General features: G+C 42.7%; 1 protein-coding gene across 3 annotated transcripts in view; it reads right to left on the reverse strand.

Annotated features, from left to right (window-relative positions):
- IGF1 (insulin like growth factor 1) overlaps positions 1-15,818 on the reverse strand; it is a 130,687-nt gene extending 114,869 nt beyond the window's left edge. For 2 of the 3 annotated variants that reach the window (XM_061638868.1, XM_061638869.1), the window contains exon 1: positions 4,451-4,798. In XM_061638868.1, the coding sequence (XP_061494852.1) occupies positions 4,451-4,513 (63 nt within the window). In that variant the 5' untranslated portion in view covers positions 4,514-4,798. Of the gene's footprint in view, positions 1-4,450; positions 4,799-15,734 lie in introns of those variants that run through there. The other variant, XM_061638870.1, reaches the window with a different exon arrangement.
- Positions 15,819-17,308: the final 1,490 nt, after the last annotated feature.

The raw sequence follows: 17,308 nt of genomic DNA on the forward strand, positions 1-17,308 counted from the left end.
GTTTTCTTCCCCCACCCCCTGCAACAGACATTCAACGTTCTCTGGCCACTGAGCATGCTCAGCTTTCATTGGGTAGATTTGGAGATATGTGGTCCTCCCTTATATTCACACCCCCTGAAGCTTCCCCCCCAACTTCTGCAAACCCTAGGGTTCCACCAAGCATGCTGATGACTTCATCTTGTTTCTCAGCCTTGTTTGGGCTACATAAGCATCATTATCCACCACCTTACTTCATTATATGGAGTAATCTTTTATATATGACATTTTCAACTTTCCAGCCATCTCTCTTAACATTGCATCACTTTCCAGCACTGCGAAATCCCTAGACCCAGAAAACGCTACTGAGATTTTAAAAAAAGGCTCGATTCTCAATGGCTGAGGTTCACCAGTGTTGAAAAGCAGATTTGGCTTTACTAGCACCCCCAACTGCATCCTTTTAATTTGCCTCATATGGCTGCCATTTACTCTTCTGGAGAAAAGTAAAACAGTACTTGTGACCTTATTCTGTAAGGCAGGGGTGGGGAACCTATGGCCCTCCAGATGTTAAGAACATAAGAACATAAGAAGAGCCTGCTGGATCAGGCCAGTGGCCCATCTAGTCCAGCATCCTGTTCTCACAGTGGCCAACCAGGTGCCTGGGGGAAGCCCGCAAGCAGGACCCGAGTGCAAGAACACTCTCCCCTCCTGAGGCTTCCGGCAACTGGTTTTCAGAAGCATGCTGCCTCTGACTAGGGTGGCAGAGCACAGCCATCATGGCTAGTAGCCATTGATAGCCCTGTCCTCCATGAATTTGTCTAATCTTCTTTTAAAGCCGTCCAAGCTGGTGGCCATTACTGCATCTTGTGGGAGCAAATTCCATAGTTTAACTATGCGCTGAGTAAAGAAGTACTTCCTTTTGTCTGTCCTGAATCTTCCAACATTCAGCTTCTTTGAATGTCCACGAGTTCTAGTATTATGAGAGTATGAGAGAACACATAGTATTATGTTGTTAGAATCCAACTCCCATCAGCCCCAGCAAGCATGACCAATAGTCAATATTATTATTATTATTATTAACAACAACAACAACAACAACAATAATAATATCCTGCCCTTCCTCCCAGCAGGAACTCAAGGCGGCATGATGATGGGAGTCCAACAACACCTGGAAGACCACAGGTTCTCCACTTCTGCTGACAGGGCAACACTACCCTTGGCCGTGACTGGACTAGTCCTCACACACAGAGAGCCTGCAGAAGTTAGTATAGAGCAAGGGGAGATCCATTGCACCCTACACAGGTCCTTAACTATATGAAAGCTTTCCCTCTACAGATGGCCATTTATGACCAGTGAGGTATTTGCTAGCCAGTATTAAAGCAGTAGAGGATGCTATAGAAGCTGAAATCATCACCTTCATCCATCATGATGACATTGCCACAATGAAAACATCCAGAACAAAGGCTAAAAAGTGATACATCAAGGAGTGATTGGAGAATATTTTTTTTTCATTTGCAACATTGTCATTGCCCAACTTTGTCATGTTAAAAAATCATAAAACGAAACAAAAACCCTGAACATAACTTCAGTAGGAGACAGAAGGACCCCTCTGTGTTTAATCTTCCCTGCTCTGAAGAGTCTGTGCTTTAATAATATCATTTCGACCCACTTAATAATATCTTAAAGCTGTTTAGTGCAGAGGTAAATCACCTGCTAACTTCATGCTCTTGCTTCCAAGGTTGCAATTCAAAGAGCTCTTCCATCATAGTCTCAATGGAATGGCATTGTGTATCTGTCTAAGAACACTGTGTATTTAACATGGTGTTCTTAATTCAATCTGTTCTTAATCTGGCCTTGCCTCAAACATAAACCTAATTTAACAATGTTATTTTTTTTTAGACTTTGCAGGAGGTTTATGTCGTAAGAGAAATATCGGTTCTGGGACAAGATACTGGGTCTCCATGTTTCTCCCCCTCCTCCTTTGGTGCAAGCCAAGAATATGACACAATGTAGTTGCCAAGAGTTTCAACACTCTCCCCACCCCAACAAATTATATAATAATCAAGGACTTGGGGGAAAAGGAATGGATTCGTATGTTTCTAGGCCAAATGGACCTATGACCCTAGTCTGCAAAACATCAGAATAGTACCTTAAAAGATTAGTCAGGAATCTGACAGAAAAAAACCCCTCATGTACCTTTACATTTAGATGGGAATGATGGAGATCATAAGAAAATACAATGATCTAACAAATTTGGCTGCTGGTCTTTTCAATAGGTCGGGGTGTGTCCAATTTATTGTGTGCCCATATTGAATGGGAAACAGAGGCCTTTAAAAGCATGCCCTGGCATGTGGGTGGAGTTTCATTGAAGCATCTGATTGCATTTGGACTCTGAGTCCGACTCAATACAGTGCAAGGCAGGCAAAACACCCCTATAATGAATTACCAGTTGTGTTTACAGCTGGGATTTCCATGAATCTCTCCTTCAGGAGAAGATCCAGTGTCTACTGCATTTGGAGAACAACAGTCCAAAACAGTGGCACTTAAGGAAGCCAACAGATGGCTTGCTCCATGGCTTTTACACCTTTCTTGCCCTCCCCCAGCTCCTCCCATTCAACAAGCTTTAAATCAAGCAGCACATACCAGTGTTGAAGCAAAATTTGGGTGAGTGCTGATTCATCTAAAAAGATGATGCCTGTAGTTTACTGGAAATGTCTCACGGAGACATAGCAGTGGCAAGAGGGATGCCATAGATGAAAATATACTGTATATATTCATATATTTCTTTTTATATCTCTGAACTTGCCTGGCTGCAACTCTAAGATCCAAGTATCAGCCCATGCTAAATAAATACACGTGCAAGTTGGCATGCTGTCAACAATAGCATCACTAGGAGTCAATCTGTTATTATGTTCATTGTATCTTCAGACACTTGTATAAGGTTCCCAACTGAGATTCAGAAGTCATACCAATGTGTTGATTGCTTCTAGCCCATATGGAAAGGGTCTAGCAGAATCAATGCATGTGGCACAAAGTGAAAGAATGTTGGGGAAAGCCCCACACTATCACTTATCTCTTTCTCAAGATGCATTTCAATTTACTTCAGAGCTAAAACTGCTTAGACTCACTAAGTAGTAAGTCCTTCTGAACTCAATAGGACTTGATTCTCAGCATTCTTAGGTCACACACATCAAACAGAAACTGCCTTCACTTACAAATTGAGATAACTCAGTTCATTTCAGTAGACCACTTCCGACTACCAGCAGTTGGGAATCTGTACTATATTGGAATGTTTACATTATATCAACTGATTAGTTGCTTGATATGTCCTTCATTAGTTTCTCTCTCCCTCTCACTAGTAAATTAAACATCCGATGCCCATAGTTTTAGTTGTAACTCTGACCCTTCAATGGCTATTAAGTTCAGCAAGAATTGCACTGCATCCTGTTTTCTTCTACTGTTCCAAAATTCCCCCGTCTTAAAATAAAATGGATAAATCCTACTTAGGCAAGGGTGTTTTTTTAAAAAAAACTAAATTGGCATCTACTGCACTGGAGACCATGTCAGCTGTACAAAACCTGCCTACAAATGGAAAAACAAAACAAAAACTTTGTTCTTGAAGGATATAATTTTGCCGAGAATGGAAACTTGAGTGAAGGCCAATGGATAGAAACAGAGGTCAGTGCATCTACTGCAGCCAAAATTTACCTAAAAAGCCTTTTGTGTTCCTAAGGAGCAATGAATAGTAATATAGCATAAGAATTCCACTCAAACTTTGCTTGACAAAAAGCCTTCTTTGGAAAGGGCAAAATGAAACTGGACAAGAAGATATTTCAACTTTCCTTAATGCAAAATTACTTAAATTTATCATCAATTTGTATGGCCAGCAAAAGCTGTACATGGTTTCTGTTTTAGAAAAGGGAAAACAAACTTCATGTTGACTTAACAGGAAAGCATTAAAAAAAGAAGTAAATGCCAGAGAATAGCTGCCACGAGAGCTTTACATTGTAGCTTCAATGTTAATTCTGTGCATATAGTAATCTTACAGAAGTGAACCAGCTACCTAATAGCTAATGGCTATCACAATGACATTTGCACCTGCAGAGAAACTTTCAAATGTCTTGTTCCATGCTCAGCAGCATTAGACACAAAAAATAATGTAAGTAGAAATTGCAGATATGACAATATAGCCAGGATTTTGCAAAAGGTTTCCCCAACACAAGCTGCATTCTTAATTACCTACAACAGATTTATCTCTTCAGTTACCTAGCTGTGTTCAGACCAACCATCACATGCAGTCTTTCCTTAGCTCTGCTAAAACTGTCTATTCAGCAATTTAGAAATAAATTCCCAGTACAGAAATGACACTGAAAAGCGCATATAATAGTCTTCTACGCAGAATCAGATTACACACATTATTATTATAAGAATATTTTTTTTAAAAAAAGAAATCATAATAGGAAGAAAGGTTTACCTTCAAGAAATCACAAAAGCAGCACTTAAATAATTGAGTTGAAAGACTGTTGATTTTTTCCATTGCTTCTTAAGTGCAAACTCTGGAAATGAATTGGTTAGCAGTAATAATGAGGGGGGGAGAGGGGGGGAAAAGAGAAGAAAAGAAATCCAGAGAGAGGTGAGATGTTGAGAGCAATGTCACATTTCAATATTGAGGACTTTTATTCCATTGCGCAGGCTCTATCTGCTCTGATTTTAGCAGTGACAGTGAGATTTAGCAAACAGAAGAGGGATTTAGAGAAAATCCTCACATTTATCTACATTACACAGACACTGTAGACAGGAAACAGCTGGGGGAACATTTGCCTTTTCTCTCTCTCTCCCTCTCCCTCTTCTGGCAAAGTTACTGAGTAAGGACTTTTTTGGGCATGGTGACAAATAACATCATACCTTTGCATTTTGAAACTGGAGCACTGAAGCATGCCCCCCCCCTTAAAAGAATGTGCATTAGCAAAGGGGAGGGGGAGAAGAAAAACAGTTTAAGAAGTCAGAGAAACTGAAGCTGCAATAGGAAATGAAATGTATGAATGGTCACGTTTTAGCCGGCTTCATACACATCCAGAGATCTGCACTCGTATACCTTTCTGTTGTATGATCTGAGATGTGGGGCACATCTGCACATTGATCCATCATCAAAACGAGCTCCTGCTAATGTTAACCCTGAAATTACAGTCTGCAGCTTGATTCGTTATAGGGTGCTTGGCAGAGGCTTTCTAACTTTTATTAAACCACATGGAATCACTTTGCAATCTGTCCTACCACATAGGCTATTATGATTTCCTTTTTAAACATCTCCTGACATCAGACTGTGGCAAAGAGCAATTCCTTTTCTTTTTGGTTGTTACCTTGTGATGTTTTGTTTATTCTGTTAAAAAAATTAATAAGCCAGAGGACCAAAGGATGTCCACTGATGAGAAAAGGGGAAAGTGGTCAGTGCAGCTCAGTGGCTGAGTACATGATCCACAGGCAGGTGGTCCTTGGTTCAATCTTTGGCATCTTCAGTTAAAAGGATCAGGTAGATGATGATGGGAAGGCTCTCCTGCGAGACCCTTGAGAGCTGCTGCCAGTCAGAGTAGACAGTGCTGGCCCTGGTATAAAACAGCTTCTTCATGCCGTCTAAAATGATGACTTGCTCCAATACCTTTAACAACAGCAGGAATTGATAAAATGAAGCTTTCCATGGCATGGAGAGAGATATATATATATGACCACCTGCCAATGTCTGCAGGTAAAGCTGCTGTTAAAAGGCACAGGAATAAGAGCCATAAGAACAGTTAGTGTTCTTAGTAGGTATTAACATTGCCCTTATGTTACAGAACATCTAACAGGAGATGCAGGCCTTTTACATCTTGACTTTTCTCTCCTGAAATATCTGTACATTATAAATAACACATGCTGAACAACCATGTTTCCTCTTAAGTTATAATGTCATTCACATTTATCAGCTGTGTTAGGGACTTGCAGCATGCTCCAAGACAGCTGTTTTTATATATTGTGTATACTTCACTTTGAGGTCTCGGTCACTGGGAATATAAAGATGCCTTTGGCAACTGGTGCCCTCAAGATATTTTGGACAGCCTCACCCAGCATGGCCAATGGTCAGGGATGATGGGAGTTGGAGTCCAAAATAACTTGGTGAGTACCAGGCTGGAAAAGGCTGCTTATCCTGTCCTTCCTACCAGGAGTTCAGAGAGGCAGCAACATGCACCATCCCTTGAATGGCAGTTTGACCTGTAGGAGTTATTTATTTATTTATTAGATTTATATCCCGCCCTTCCTCCCAGTAGGAGCCCAGGGAGGCAAGTTTTCTCCACATCCTCCTTCCTGCTAAGTTCCTCAAGGGCAACACTGAGACTGAGGAATTAGCAGGCAATAATGTGTTATTACCATGTTGTGAAAAGCTTTAGCTATTGACTCTTGCATATCAAGCCTTAGATAAAGGGACAAGATCTGGGCAGAGCAGGGTTTTTTTTCTTGTCAGTTGACAACCTGATCCCCAACACTAAGAGTTCTGCATCTCTTCATTTTAAGAGGTGTTTTTTTGGAAGGACCATAACTCAGTGTTAGATCTCATGTATGGCATGCCGAAGATCCCAGGTTCAAGCCCTGGCAGCTTTAGTTTAAAAGGTTCAAGAAGCAAGCGATAGGCAAGACCTCTGCCTGAGACTCTTCAAGAGGTAGCTGGACAACCACCTGTCGGGTATGCTTTAACTTTGATTCCTGCATTGAGCAGGGGGTTGGACTTGATGACCTTATAAGCCCCTTTCAACTCTCCTGTTCTGTAATTCTATGAGCTGTTAAAGTAGACAATTTTGGGATGGACAAATGGGCCCAGGTCAGATGTAACAATTCTGGTCCAACAATATGAACCAGAAACCTGTGGTTTAAGCTCTGATTTCACTCTTAGCTTGCAAACAAGGATCAAACTGTTGCTTGCAGGTTAAGCTATAGTTTCCCAGTTTGTGTGTCTTTGGAAACTGTGGTTTAGACATTTTGCATTAAGGTATGTGAGAGATGGGAGTAGGAAGTGCATTGGCACAATGGTCAATCTTCGTCCAATAAATCATAGTTTATCAGACTGATATTGTTATGTCTGAATGGGGCCATGAGGTAAAGGACAAGATGTCACCACTCTACTCCACATACATAGGCCAAGTGAGCTGGCAGCTGCATCTTTTAACCTCAACATTGATGACAGAACAGTATTCTACACTGCACCTGAGAGCAGTAGGCTACCTTAGGGGGCATAGGCCAAGCCACATGGCACACAGAGCTCTATCCTGTAGCATCTGCTGCCTGAAGTGGCTCCCTCACTCTGCCTTTGGTAATGCTCATTATTGAGCTTACTCAGTGGCAGTGAAGGCAGTAAAGAAGGCATACTTTGCTGCTTTCATGACATTATTATGCCTTCTAGCAGAGATTTCCTGGGTTGTACGAGGCCTTTTATGCTCTGGCCCACAGGAGGTGGTGGAACTAATGGTGGCTCACTGTGATTTGTTTGCAAAGCATTTTGAGAGTAAAATCACTCGTGTCCCCCAGGACCTTGACTCTATAGTACTAGCAGATGAGTCCCAAGAGGTGTCCAGAACATTGTCTCATCCTGTTGTGTTGGATGAGTTTCAGTTAGTAAGGCTTGAGGACATGGATAAGGTCCTTGGTTCAGTCTGGGCAATCACTTGTGCTCTTGCTCCTTGGCCCTCATGGCTGATAAAAAAAAGGGGACAGCAAGCTGGGCCAGGGAGGTGATTAATGCCTCCTTGAGAGGGGTGGTGGTCCCTGCCTGTTTAAAGAAGGCAGTGGTAAGACCACACCATAAGAAACCCTTCCTGGGCCTAGAAAATTTAAATAATTATCAGCCAGCTACCAATCTCCCCTTTTTAGGCAAGCTTCTTGAGCATGTGGTTGCAGACCAGATACATGGTCTCTGGGATGAAACCGATTTTCTGAATCCATTTCAGTTGGGGTTTAGGCCCGGCTTTGGCACAGAAACTGCTTTGGTCACCCTGTATGATGACCTAGTGGGGAAAGAGACAGGGTGAGTGTGTCCCTGTTAATCCTCATAGATCTCTCAGCGGCTTTCAATAACATTGACCATGGTATTCTTCTGGAATGGCTGTCTGACTTGGGGGTGGGCCGCACGGCTTTGCAGTGGCTCCAGTCCTACTTGGAGGGTTGTTCTCAGAGGATGGTGCTTGGGAAATGCTATTTGGGCCAGTGGAACCTTCAATATGGGGTCCCACAGAGTTTGATTCTATTCCCCATACTATTTAATATCCACATGAAACCTCTGAGGGGGGTCATCTGGAGTTTTGGAGAACGTTGTCAGCAATATGCTGATGACACACAGCTCTGCTTCTCTTTTACACCTGCAGATGTGGCAGTGGGTGTGCTAAATCAGTGTCTTGCTTCAGTATGGACCGGATGACAGCCAATAAACTGAAGTTTAATTCAGACAAGACTGAGGCATGTTAATGTCTGGTTCTCTAGACTAGATGAATGGGTTGTGGTCTTCTCTGGATAGGGTTACACTCCCTCTAAAGGAGCCTGGAGGTACTGCTAGATCCATTACCATTACTTGAGGCTCAAGTGGCCTTGGTGGCACAGAGTGCCTTCTACCTGCTTTGACTGGTGGCCCAGCTATGCCTATATCTGGACAGGGATAGCCTAACTTCTGTTGTTTATGTTCTGGTAACCTCTAGGTTAGACTATAGCAGTGTGTTATCCATGGGGGTGCCTTTGACGAAACTCCAGATAGTGAAGAACACGGCAGCCAGATTGCTGACCGGGATAGGTCAGTCCACACATATAACACAAATTCTGGGACGTCTGCACTGGCTACTGATTAGTTTCTGGGCTCAATTCAAAATGCTGGTTTTGACCTATAAAGCCTTGTGCAACTCAGGACCTCAATATCTCAAAGACCACCTCTCCCCATATGAACTGACCTGGACATCATCTGAGGTTCGGAGGGTGGCAACCTGAAAACAGGCAACCCGAAAACCTCTTCAGTGGTAGCTGTGGAATGCTCCCCCAGAGAGGCACATCTGGCTCCTTCTCTAGCCATCTTTAGGCACCAGGCAAAGACCTTCCTTTTCACTCAGACCTTTGGTATGCTGCCTTTGTCCTTTTGGGCAGAGTGTTAAATTCTGTATATTGTATGTTTTTACATTCATTTTGTATTGTATGTTTTAAAAATGTGCTGTAAGTCACCTAGAGACCACTAGATATGAGGCTGCTAACAAAATAAATAAAAAAATAAAATGGTGGAACCAGCCCTGGTTCTTCCTCTCTTTTTCTTCGACCTAACTAGCTTTCCTTCCTTCTTCTGCTAGCAAGTTTCAAAAGATGCATACAGGAACATATTTGAGAGTATCCTATCTCTGTTGACGTCACTTTATGACTGATAACCTTGACTTCAAAAAGTCATTGCATCGTATTTTCTTCCCGAGCACACATTGTTTCTTAATGAGAATTCGGCACCTAAAAGAAGATCTTTTAGCAGACTAGAATCAGTTCGTCATTCTGTTGCTGAGTCTAGAGACTATGGCAAGTCCCCATATCTTTACAGTTGCATAGAAAGAAAACATTGTCAGTTGTGGGGTGGGTGGGAATCTTTTCAGTATTCCCTTCTGGGCAACCTTCTGGGGACCATATGCTAGTGATGGGCCGGGCCAGAGGCAAAGTAGTATTCCTACCTGTAGGGCTGTGTCCAGAGAATGGCACTGGGATATTGGGCCTCTGCCCCGCAGTCCTTGTGATATGGTGTGCCCACAAGGGACAGTCTTGTGGCCAGTGCTGTTTAACATCTATATGACGCCAATGAGAATGGTCATTACAAGTTTTGGGGGCAAAGAGTCATCAGTATACTTATGATGCACATCTCTATTTCTCCATAATATCTGAGTCAGGAGAGGGAAAGCATGGTGTAGAATATTGTCTGAATGCAATTGTAGAATGGATGAGTGCTAATAAAGTGAGCTTGAACCCTGGGAAGATGGAGGCCCTGTGGATGGCTCCTGTGGTTCCTGTGTCTGGGAGATTGGCCATTTGCCTGTCCTGGATGGGGTTACTCCCTCTGGAAGAACAGGTGTGTAATTTAGGGGTGCTCCTAGATCCATCTTTGTCACTTGAGGCTCAGGTAGCCTCATCTCTTATATTCCTGAGATCTTTGGCGGAGTCTCTGTTGGTGGTCCCCCATGGCTCAGATGAACAACTTGTAACTACTAGACACCATGCGTTCAGTGTTGTGAGCCCAAGCCTATGGAACTTCCTCCCAACTGAGATAAGACAGGCAATTTTCAGCCAGGCAACAACCTTCAAAGAGAATGTGAAGTAAGGCCAGCAAGGGGTGCGATCTGGGGACAGAGGGTGTGACTGGGAAGTGGGTGCAGCCAGGGGCAAATCCCAAGGCTCAGACACAGACAGGCCTAGAGGGCCGTATTTAGTCTCCAGACCTGAGATACTATACCCACCTCTGCAGTAAAGAAAGAATCCCCTATTTTCAGTGGGAGTTTTTTTTGGTAAAAAATGAGGTACTGGTACTCATGCTTTGATAAAAGTGCTGTGGGTGACAGGACAAAATGGTTGCCATAGATAGCCAAAAAAGAAGTGATGGTACTCCGTTCCCGTGAGTACCACTGCAAAAAAAAGCCCTGCCTATTAGTGTAATTTGCTTTTCCATGTAACTCTTAAATGAACAGGAGCCCCTCCCACTCCAGACCCTAATTCCAGAGAGGCATATAAAAGAAAGGAAGTAATTGTATTTCTGCCTGCCTATTTTCAGTTTTCTGGAACCATGAAGGGAAACTACCTTCCTTAGATTTTAGATACTGCTTGTGCTGCCAGCTTTTCCTTTTTTACTTGTCCCTGTGCTTTTAACAGCAATCTGTCATGAAGAAGTTAAATAGGTGGGAAGGCTTCCCCATCATTATGCCAGGAAAGCTTAGATGTCATTAGTTGCCAGATTTTCCTCCAGTTAAAGTCATGCCAAACAAATTCATAGATGTAGACTGGCTACATATGTGTTCCAGTCATGACTACAGATGGAAAGATCTGCCCATTTTGGTTCTCTCAGTTTCTCATTTTTCCAATCTTAAATTCAGTTCCCCACATTTCTGCAGAAATTCTCCTGAAATTCTCCAGCATTTTGTTACAAATTTCTCCTAATAAACACATTCTTGTAGGTTTATGTACACTTTTTAAAGCTATTGCTTATCATATAATGCATTTTGCATGTTGTTTTTACTCATCTATTCATTTTTATGCACATTTTGTCCTCATACATTTTTGTAAACGTTGGTTGGTGAACTGCATTGCAAAATTCAAGTAAGTATAAATTTCAAAGGCTGACTGTGTTTCACTCCTCACGTTGTTTTGGAAAGTGCACATTTAATAGATTTGGCTTGATATACGAACTGAATCAAAATTCTTGCCCATCCCTAGTCATGACAAAGAAATAAAATTTCTAGATCCTCTAAATGACTATGCCCTTGAACAGTTGGTCATGGTACTAACCAGAGGGGTGGCAGCCCTGGACTTAAGTGGTGCCCAGGACCTGGTGTGAGATGTTATGTTAGTGTTTATTTCTAGGCCCCCTTCGGCCAGTAAAGCCCCCAAGGTGGCTCACACACAAATGGAAAAGCATAAATACAAATCAAAACAATACAATCTACAAGAATTCAAACCAACAAAATTATATCATTTCTAAAAAGCAACAACAACCAAAAAGAAAAAGCATTCATCATCTTGGTAAAGGACAGTCCCCAGAAAATGTCACTAAGAGCAGGGGGCAAAACAGCAATACATCTCAGTCTGCAGCTCCTCCTGATAAGATCCAAGCAGAGGCGTGGGGCAAGGCAGGTGGAAAAGCTTGCCCCTTGATGCTCCCAGCACAATCTCACTCCTGCAGCATTCTCAGACCGGCTGGGAGCAGCAACCATAGTGCTTTTAAACACATGTGAGGCACCTGCCTTGCCCCACCCCTCTGCCTGGACGTTTATAAGGAGAAGTGCAGACTGAAAAGTATTGCTGCAGGGGTGAGACTGTGCTGGGACCATCAAGGGGCACATTTTTCCATCTGCTTTGCCTCCTCACCCCTGCTCTTAGTGACATTTTTCTGGGGACTGTCCTTTACCAGGAAGATGAATGCTTTTGTTTTTTAGCTGTTGTTGCTTTTTAGAAATGCTAGGATTTTGTTGGCTTGAATTTTTGTAAATTGTACTGTTTTTGTTTGTATTTTGTATTTGTGTTGTTCTATTTGTGTGTAAGCTGCCTTGGGGGCCTTTTTGGCTAAAAGGCAGCCTAGAAATAAACCACAACATAACATAGATAGCCAATTGCCAAGAAAATCCAACATGGTCTTGTTTGACTTCAAAAGGGGAAACTTCCTCCAAATGAGGAGAATGGTAAAAAGTCAAAAGGCAAAGTCCAGAGGGTCAAATCACATGAAAATGCTTGGGAACTGTTTAAAAACACAATATTAAAAGCTCAATGGGAGTGTATACCTCAGATCAGGAAAGGTATCACCAGGGCCAAGAGGATACTGGTGTTACAAACTTTTTTTTAATCCTCAGGAAAATTCTTCAGCATTTTAGTGCAAGTTTCTTCCAGTAAACACATTTTGGTCTGTAGTTTTACATAGTTTTGTAGTTGTACACAGTTTTGCAAGCAATTTCTCTTAACATGATGCATTTTTGTATGTTATTTTCACTAATATATTCATTTTCATGCACACTCTCCCCTAATATATGCACTTTGGAAAACACTAGTTGGAGAACTGCATCACAAAATTTGGATTAAGTGTGAATTTTGAAGGATGGCTATGTTTCAGTTCTCATAGTGTTTTCAAAAGTGTGAATTAGACAGATTTGGCTTCAAATGCAAACTGAGTAGAATTTCTACCCCATCCCTAGGAAATAGGTTGCCAGGTTCTTGGCCTGAGACTGATCCTGTATCTTTAGGAGAAGAGAAAGTCAGCCAAGTGCAGCTGTTCTTCCAACCTTGTAATGGGAAAAACCACAAGGTGGAATTCTTTCTTCCCCCTACACAACTTTTAAAGATACGGAAGACCTCTTGGTTGCCAGGCCCAGCCTCCAAGAGGTCTTTTGTATCTTTAAAAGTTGTGCAAGGGGAAGAAAGAATTCCACCTTGTGGTTTTTCCCATTACAGCGTTGCAAGAACACCTGGACTTGGCTGACTTTCTCTTCTCCTAAAGATACAGGATTACTCTCAGGCCAAGAACCTGGCAACCCTACTATCACCATGCTATGAAAAGCTGATGATTTTGGAAGAGACAGTTGCTCTTCAAGGCATAACAGCAGGCCAGGCTATCCCGCCCCCCATCCCTGCACGCCTGTTCATTTGACAAGCTTAAAGGGAGGCCTGATAGTGCATTTATCACCATTTGGTAAGCATTAGGATGGAATCATGCTTTGTGGAATGCAGACTAAACTAACTTTCTTGTCAGTCAAGATAAGGTGATAATCACAGTGTAGAATGGCCACGTATAAGCAGTAGTGTAGTGGCAAATTCAGAAGTGCAGGGTCCACGCCCCCTTGTAGCCATGCCCCCTTTCCACTTTCAACTCCCTTGTTCTCCCTATCGTCTCTGAGTCCACACTCCACTACAACAGACATCCCTAGGAGCCAATCAGGATGAAAGAGGAGCCTTGAGTTCAATACTGAGAAGAGTCTTCTCAGTGGCTGACTCACCTCCTTTCACTCTGATTGGCTCCAATCAGCATGAAAGGACAAGGATTCTTCTCAGTGGCTAACATGCTCCCTTTCATGATGATTGGCTCATACTTAGCGACCCTGCTCCCAAAAAAGTAATGGGTCTACAACCCCCCGTGATCCTGGACGGTTACACCTCTGGGTATAAAAGAGGATAGAGTTCTTGCACCTTTAATACTTGTAGATGAGAGGGAATTTCAGCAAGAGTAACTTTTCATGCAAGCTATACCTACTGACATTCCCTCTTCTATGTAACTATTCATAGAACAAGAATCCTGTCCTCTTTGCACCTGGTTACCCTATCACAGTAATGCCTGTCTCCTGAACTATTACCAGCTCTTTGGGAACCTTTTAATACGACCAAAGGATTATTTTTAATGAGATCAGATCAGCCACTTTTGAGTGCAATTCAGAAGCAGAATCCTGTGTCTATCAAAATGGAAGAGAAGAACAGGTATGTACTTTTCCTATAATAGTCCTGCTCCTGTAACAAACCTTTTTAGGAAAGTCATTATTGACAGGAGTTTCCACTTGGATGACACGGAAGACGTTGTTTGGAATGAAACAAAAATTGGTACATAGGAAATTGCTTTATGCTACTGAGTCAGACCATTGATCCGTGTAGCTCAGTATTGCCGACACTGACTGACAGTAGTTCTCTAAGATTTCAGAGAGGGGTCTCTTGCAGGCCTACCTGGAGATGCCAGGGATTGAACCTGGAACCTTCTGCATGCAAAGCAAATGTTGTACAACTGAGCTATGGGGCATTATCATGTGTGGGTTTAGAACAAAAAAATGGATAGGTGTTGTGTGCAGGGTGACATAAGTCTGTGGAAGTCATTTTCCAAATGGCTCCTCAATAGGTGCTGCAGCAGGATAACGTGCGGCCATTTTGGAAAATGATTTCTATAGACTTTTGTCAACCTGCACACAATGTCTACCAATTTCCCCCCTTCATTCTCCATCCAAATGGAAAGGGCCATCAGTAATGACTCTCCTATGGAAGTCTAGGGGCTAGACTAAAAGAGGACGAATGACTTACTACAAATTCTCCTTTCCCATATCAACACTTTGCTGTTCCAGCCTGAAATCCCACCACTTAATAAATCACCTTCCTTTTTCCACCAGTAGCGGTTGGCAAGGTGGGGTAGCGCTGTTTCCTTGGCTTCTCATTGCTGGAGTCACTGCTGGTTACTGAGAAGGGAGGGGAGGGTTGGCATGGTGAGGAGGTTGGCATGATGCAAACACAGTGGTGGAGCCAATCTGATGTTCCTGCCACTGCTCCTGCACTGTGCCAGCCATCCTGCCACTTCACCCCTCCTCTTGTTGAAACCAGCAGGGATTTCAGAACTGGAAAGCCAAGCAAGCAGACCTCTCTGCCCCAACAACAGCTACTGTTTGCAGTCTAGACCCAAAGTTCATCTAAGGGCCAAACTACAGACCTGGTGTGGTTCAAAGTTATGGTGGGCGAGGCACCATTTGTGGTGGGACCACTATGCTGGGGAGGAGAGGAAATATTTTCCTCCTGTGCTGTTTTCAAACTTGGATCGACTCCCCACCAATAGCTAAATAGCTGCTATTAGTTGCAGGGTGCGAAAATTCCAGCACTAGTGTCATGACTGTCCTTTCTTCTTGACAATTTAAATCAGGAAAATGGTCACAGGAAGAATGAGTTAAGCCTCCCAGAAGTGCTATTACCCAACCCAATCCTGGCTCATCAACAGCTACTTTTAATAAAAGAAAGGTCTTGGGAGACCTGATTCCAGGTCTCCTACATGTCACATTGAAGGCCTTAAACTGGGGGTGGTTAAGAGTGGCTCAATCTATATCTCAGGAGGTTGCTCCATCACAGTGCACAAATGAAGCCAGCCACATATGCCAAAATGCTCTTAGCAGAGCTTGAGACTAAGAAGCTTCCCTGCACTGGCCGTTGATCCTTCTTCCTCAGTGCTATCTACACTGACTGGCAGCAGCTCTCCCAGCTTTCAGACCGGTTGCCTCTCCCAGACCTACCTGGAAATGCCAAGGATTGAACCTGGGACCTTCTGCATGCAAAACAGTTGCTCTGCCACTGAGCTACAGCCCTTCCCCTCATGAGCTAGACTGAGGAACAGGACATACATTCAGAAAGGACTCTACACCTTGACTTGTGCTGTAGCCAGTTTACACATTTCCACAGGGACGGCCTCGGGACTTGGCAAGATTATCCACTTTTTATGTTATCATGGTCTGAAAGGATCTTGTGTGAGATCAGATAAGAAATGTATTTACCCATGTTTGAAGGTCTACACATTTCCTAGAAACCATTTTCAGTATGAAGGGGGGGGGGGAGATGACTCGGCAAAGAAGAAGAGAGGCTAAGAAGTCCCTTGTTTGTTTCCCATAGATAAATCAATCATATTTCTCTTTATAACTTAAGCCAGGAACGTAACATTGGTCAGCTGAACAGATTCCTTACAATTATTTTAAATGCTGCCTTCTGATGGTATAGCTAATGCGATCTATAGACTGGAACATAGGCTATTGTTCCATCTCACTCACACTTTCTCCAGCCCTACCTGGAAATCGAGGGATTGAACTAGGTGTTCTACAATTAAGCTGCAGCCCTATCACAGTAGTGGGCAATCCATAAGGCTGTTGGGCAGGTTAGAGAATGCTGACATTATGGATAAAGTGGAATGGGTAATCCCCAAATGATTCTCTCTCAAAGAAACGCATTCAGCAGGAGGCTTTCTGAAGAGAGAGATTCCCAGTTAAAAGATCCTGCCTCTTTTGTTTAACAGCACCGTACAACCACGCAAAGGCCTACGGCTGCAGAAATCTCTAGCTGCCAGTTGCAGCCTGAAGATCCTTTCTGTATTTTCAGTTCTGGATGAGGCAGCCGCAGGTTTTCCCACTAATTTTCCCCTAGATTTTTTTGTTGGCCCAATTTCCCCATCTGCTGAGTGGCATACCTGGAATCTAACATTCATAGTATGCAGCAGAGGGGAAAGAATAGCTCTGGGGGGAAGCCTGCCTTCCCAGTTGAGCAACAATATTTAAGGTACAGAAGGCTTTCTAATTTGTCATTTGCAGCCCCAGTCTCTCCTTCCTTGTATACTTCTTCATCCCCCCAACACTTGTTTTCAGGTAGAATGAGGGTCCTACTTGCTGAGTGGAGTAGGATAATACACTGGTGCATACCATTTTTTGGGGCTGTTAAACAGATAGCGGGACACCTAGTTATTTTTTTTTAGATGCCTGCTGCAAACGTTTTTTATTTCAGCAAGGCTACCCAGACATATCATTGAGCATTCTATATTTGTTTTAAAAGTTTTACCGATTTTATTTGTGTTTTAATGATGATTATTTCTTGCATACTTGTTTTTAATAGCTTTGTTGGATTTTAGCTAGTCTACAATTTTATTAAGCAATTTATAAATCTTTCTAAATAACACAAACTCAGGGATCCCCAGGCTATGATCTGGCAACCTGATTGTTTACTCTTAATTTGACTGGAGAGCAGATTCCATTTTGGTTTCTTAATACTGGAAACTCATGTTGCTCTGTTGTATGAAACACAAGCAGGAAAAGTAAAACCCCTATTT

This window comes from Rhineura floridana, chromosome 8 (genome assembly GCF_030035675.1).
Source record: "Rhineura floridana isolate rRhiFlo1 chromosome 8, rRhiFlo1.hap2, whole genome shotgun sequence".
NCBI classification, from domain to species: domain Eukaryota; kingdom Metazoa; phylum Chordata; class Lepidosauria; order Squamata; family Rhineuridae; genus Rhineura; species Rhineura floridana.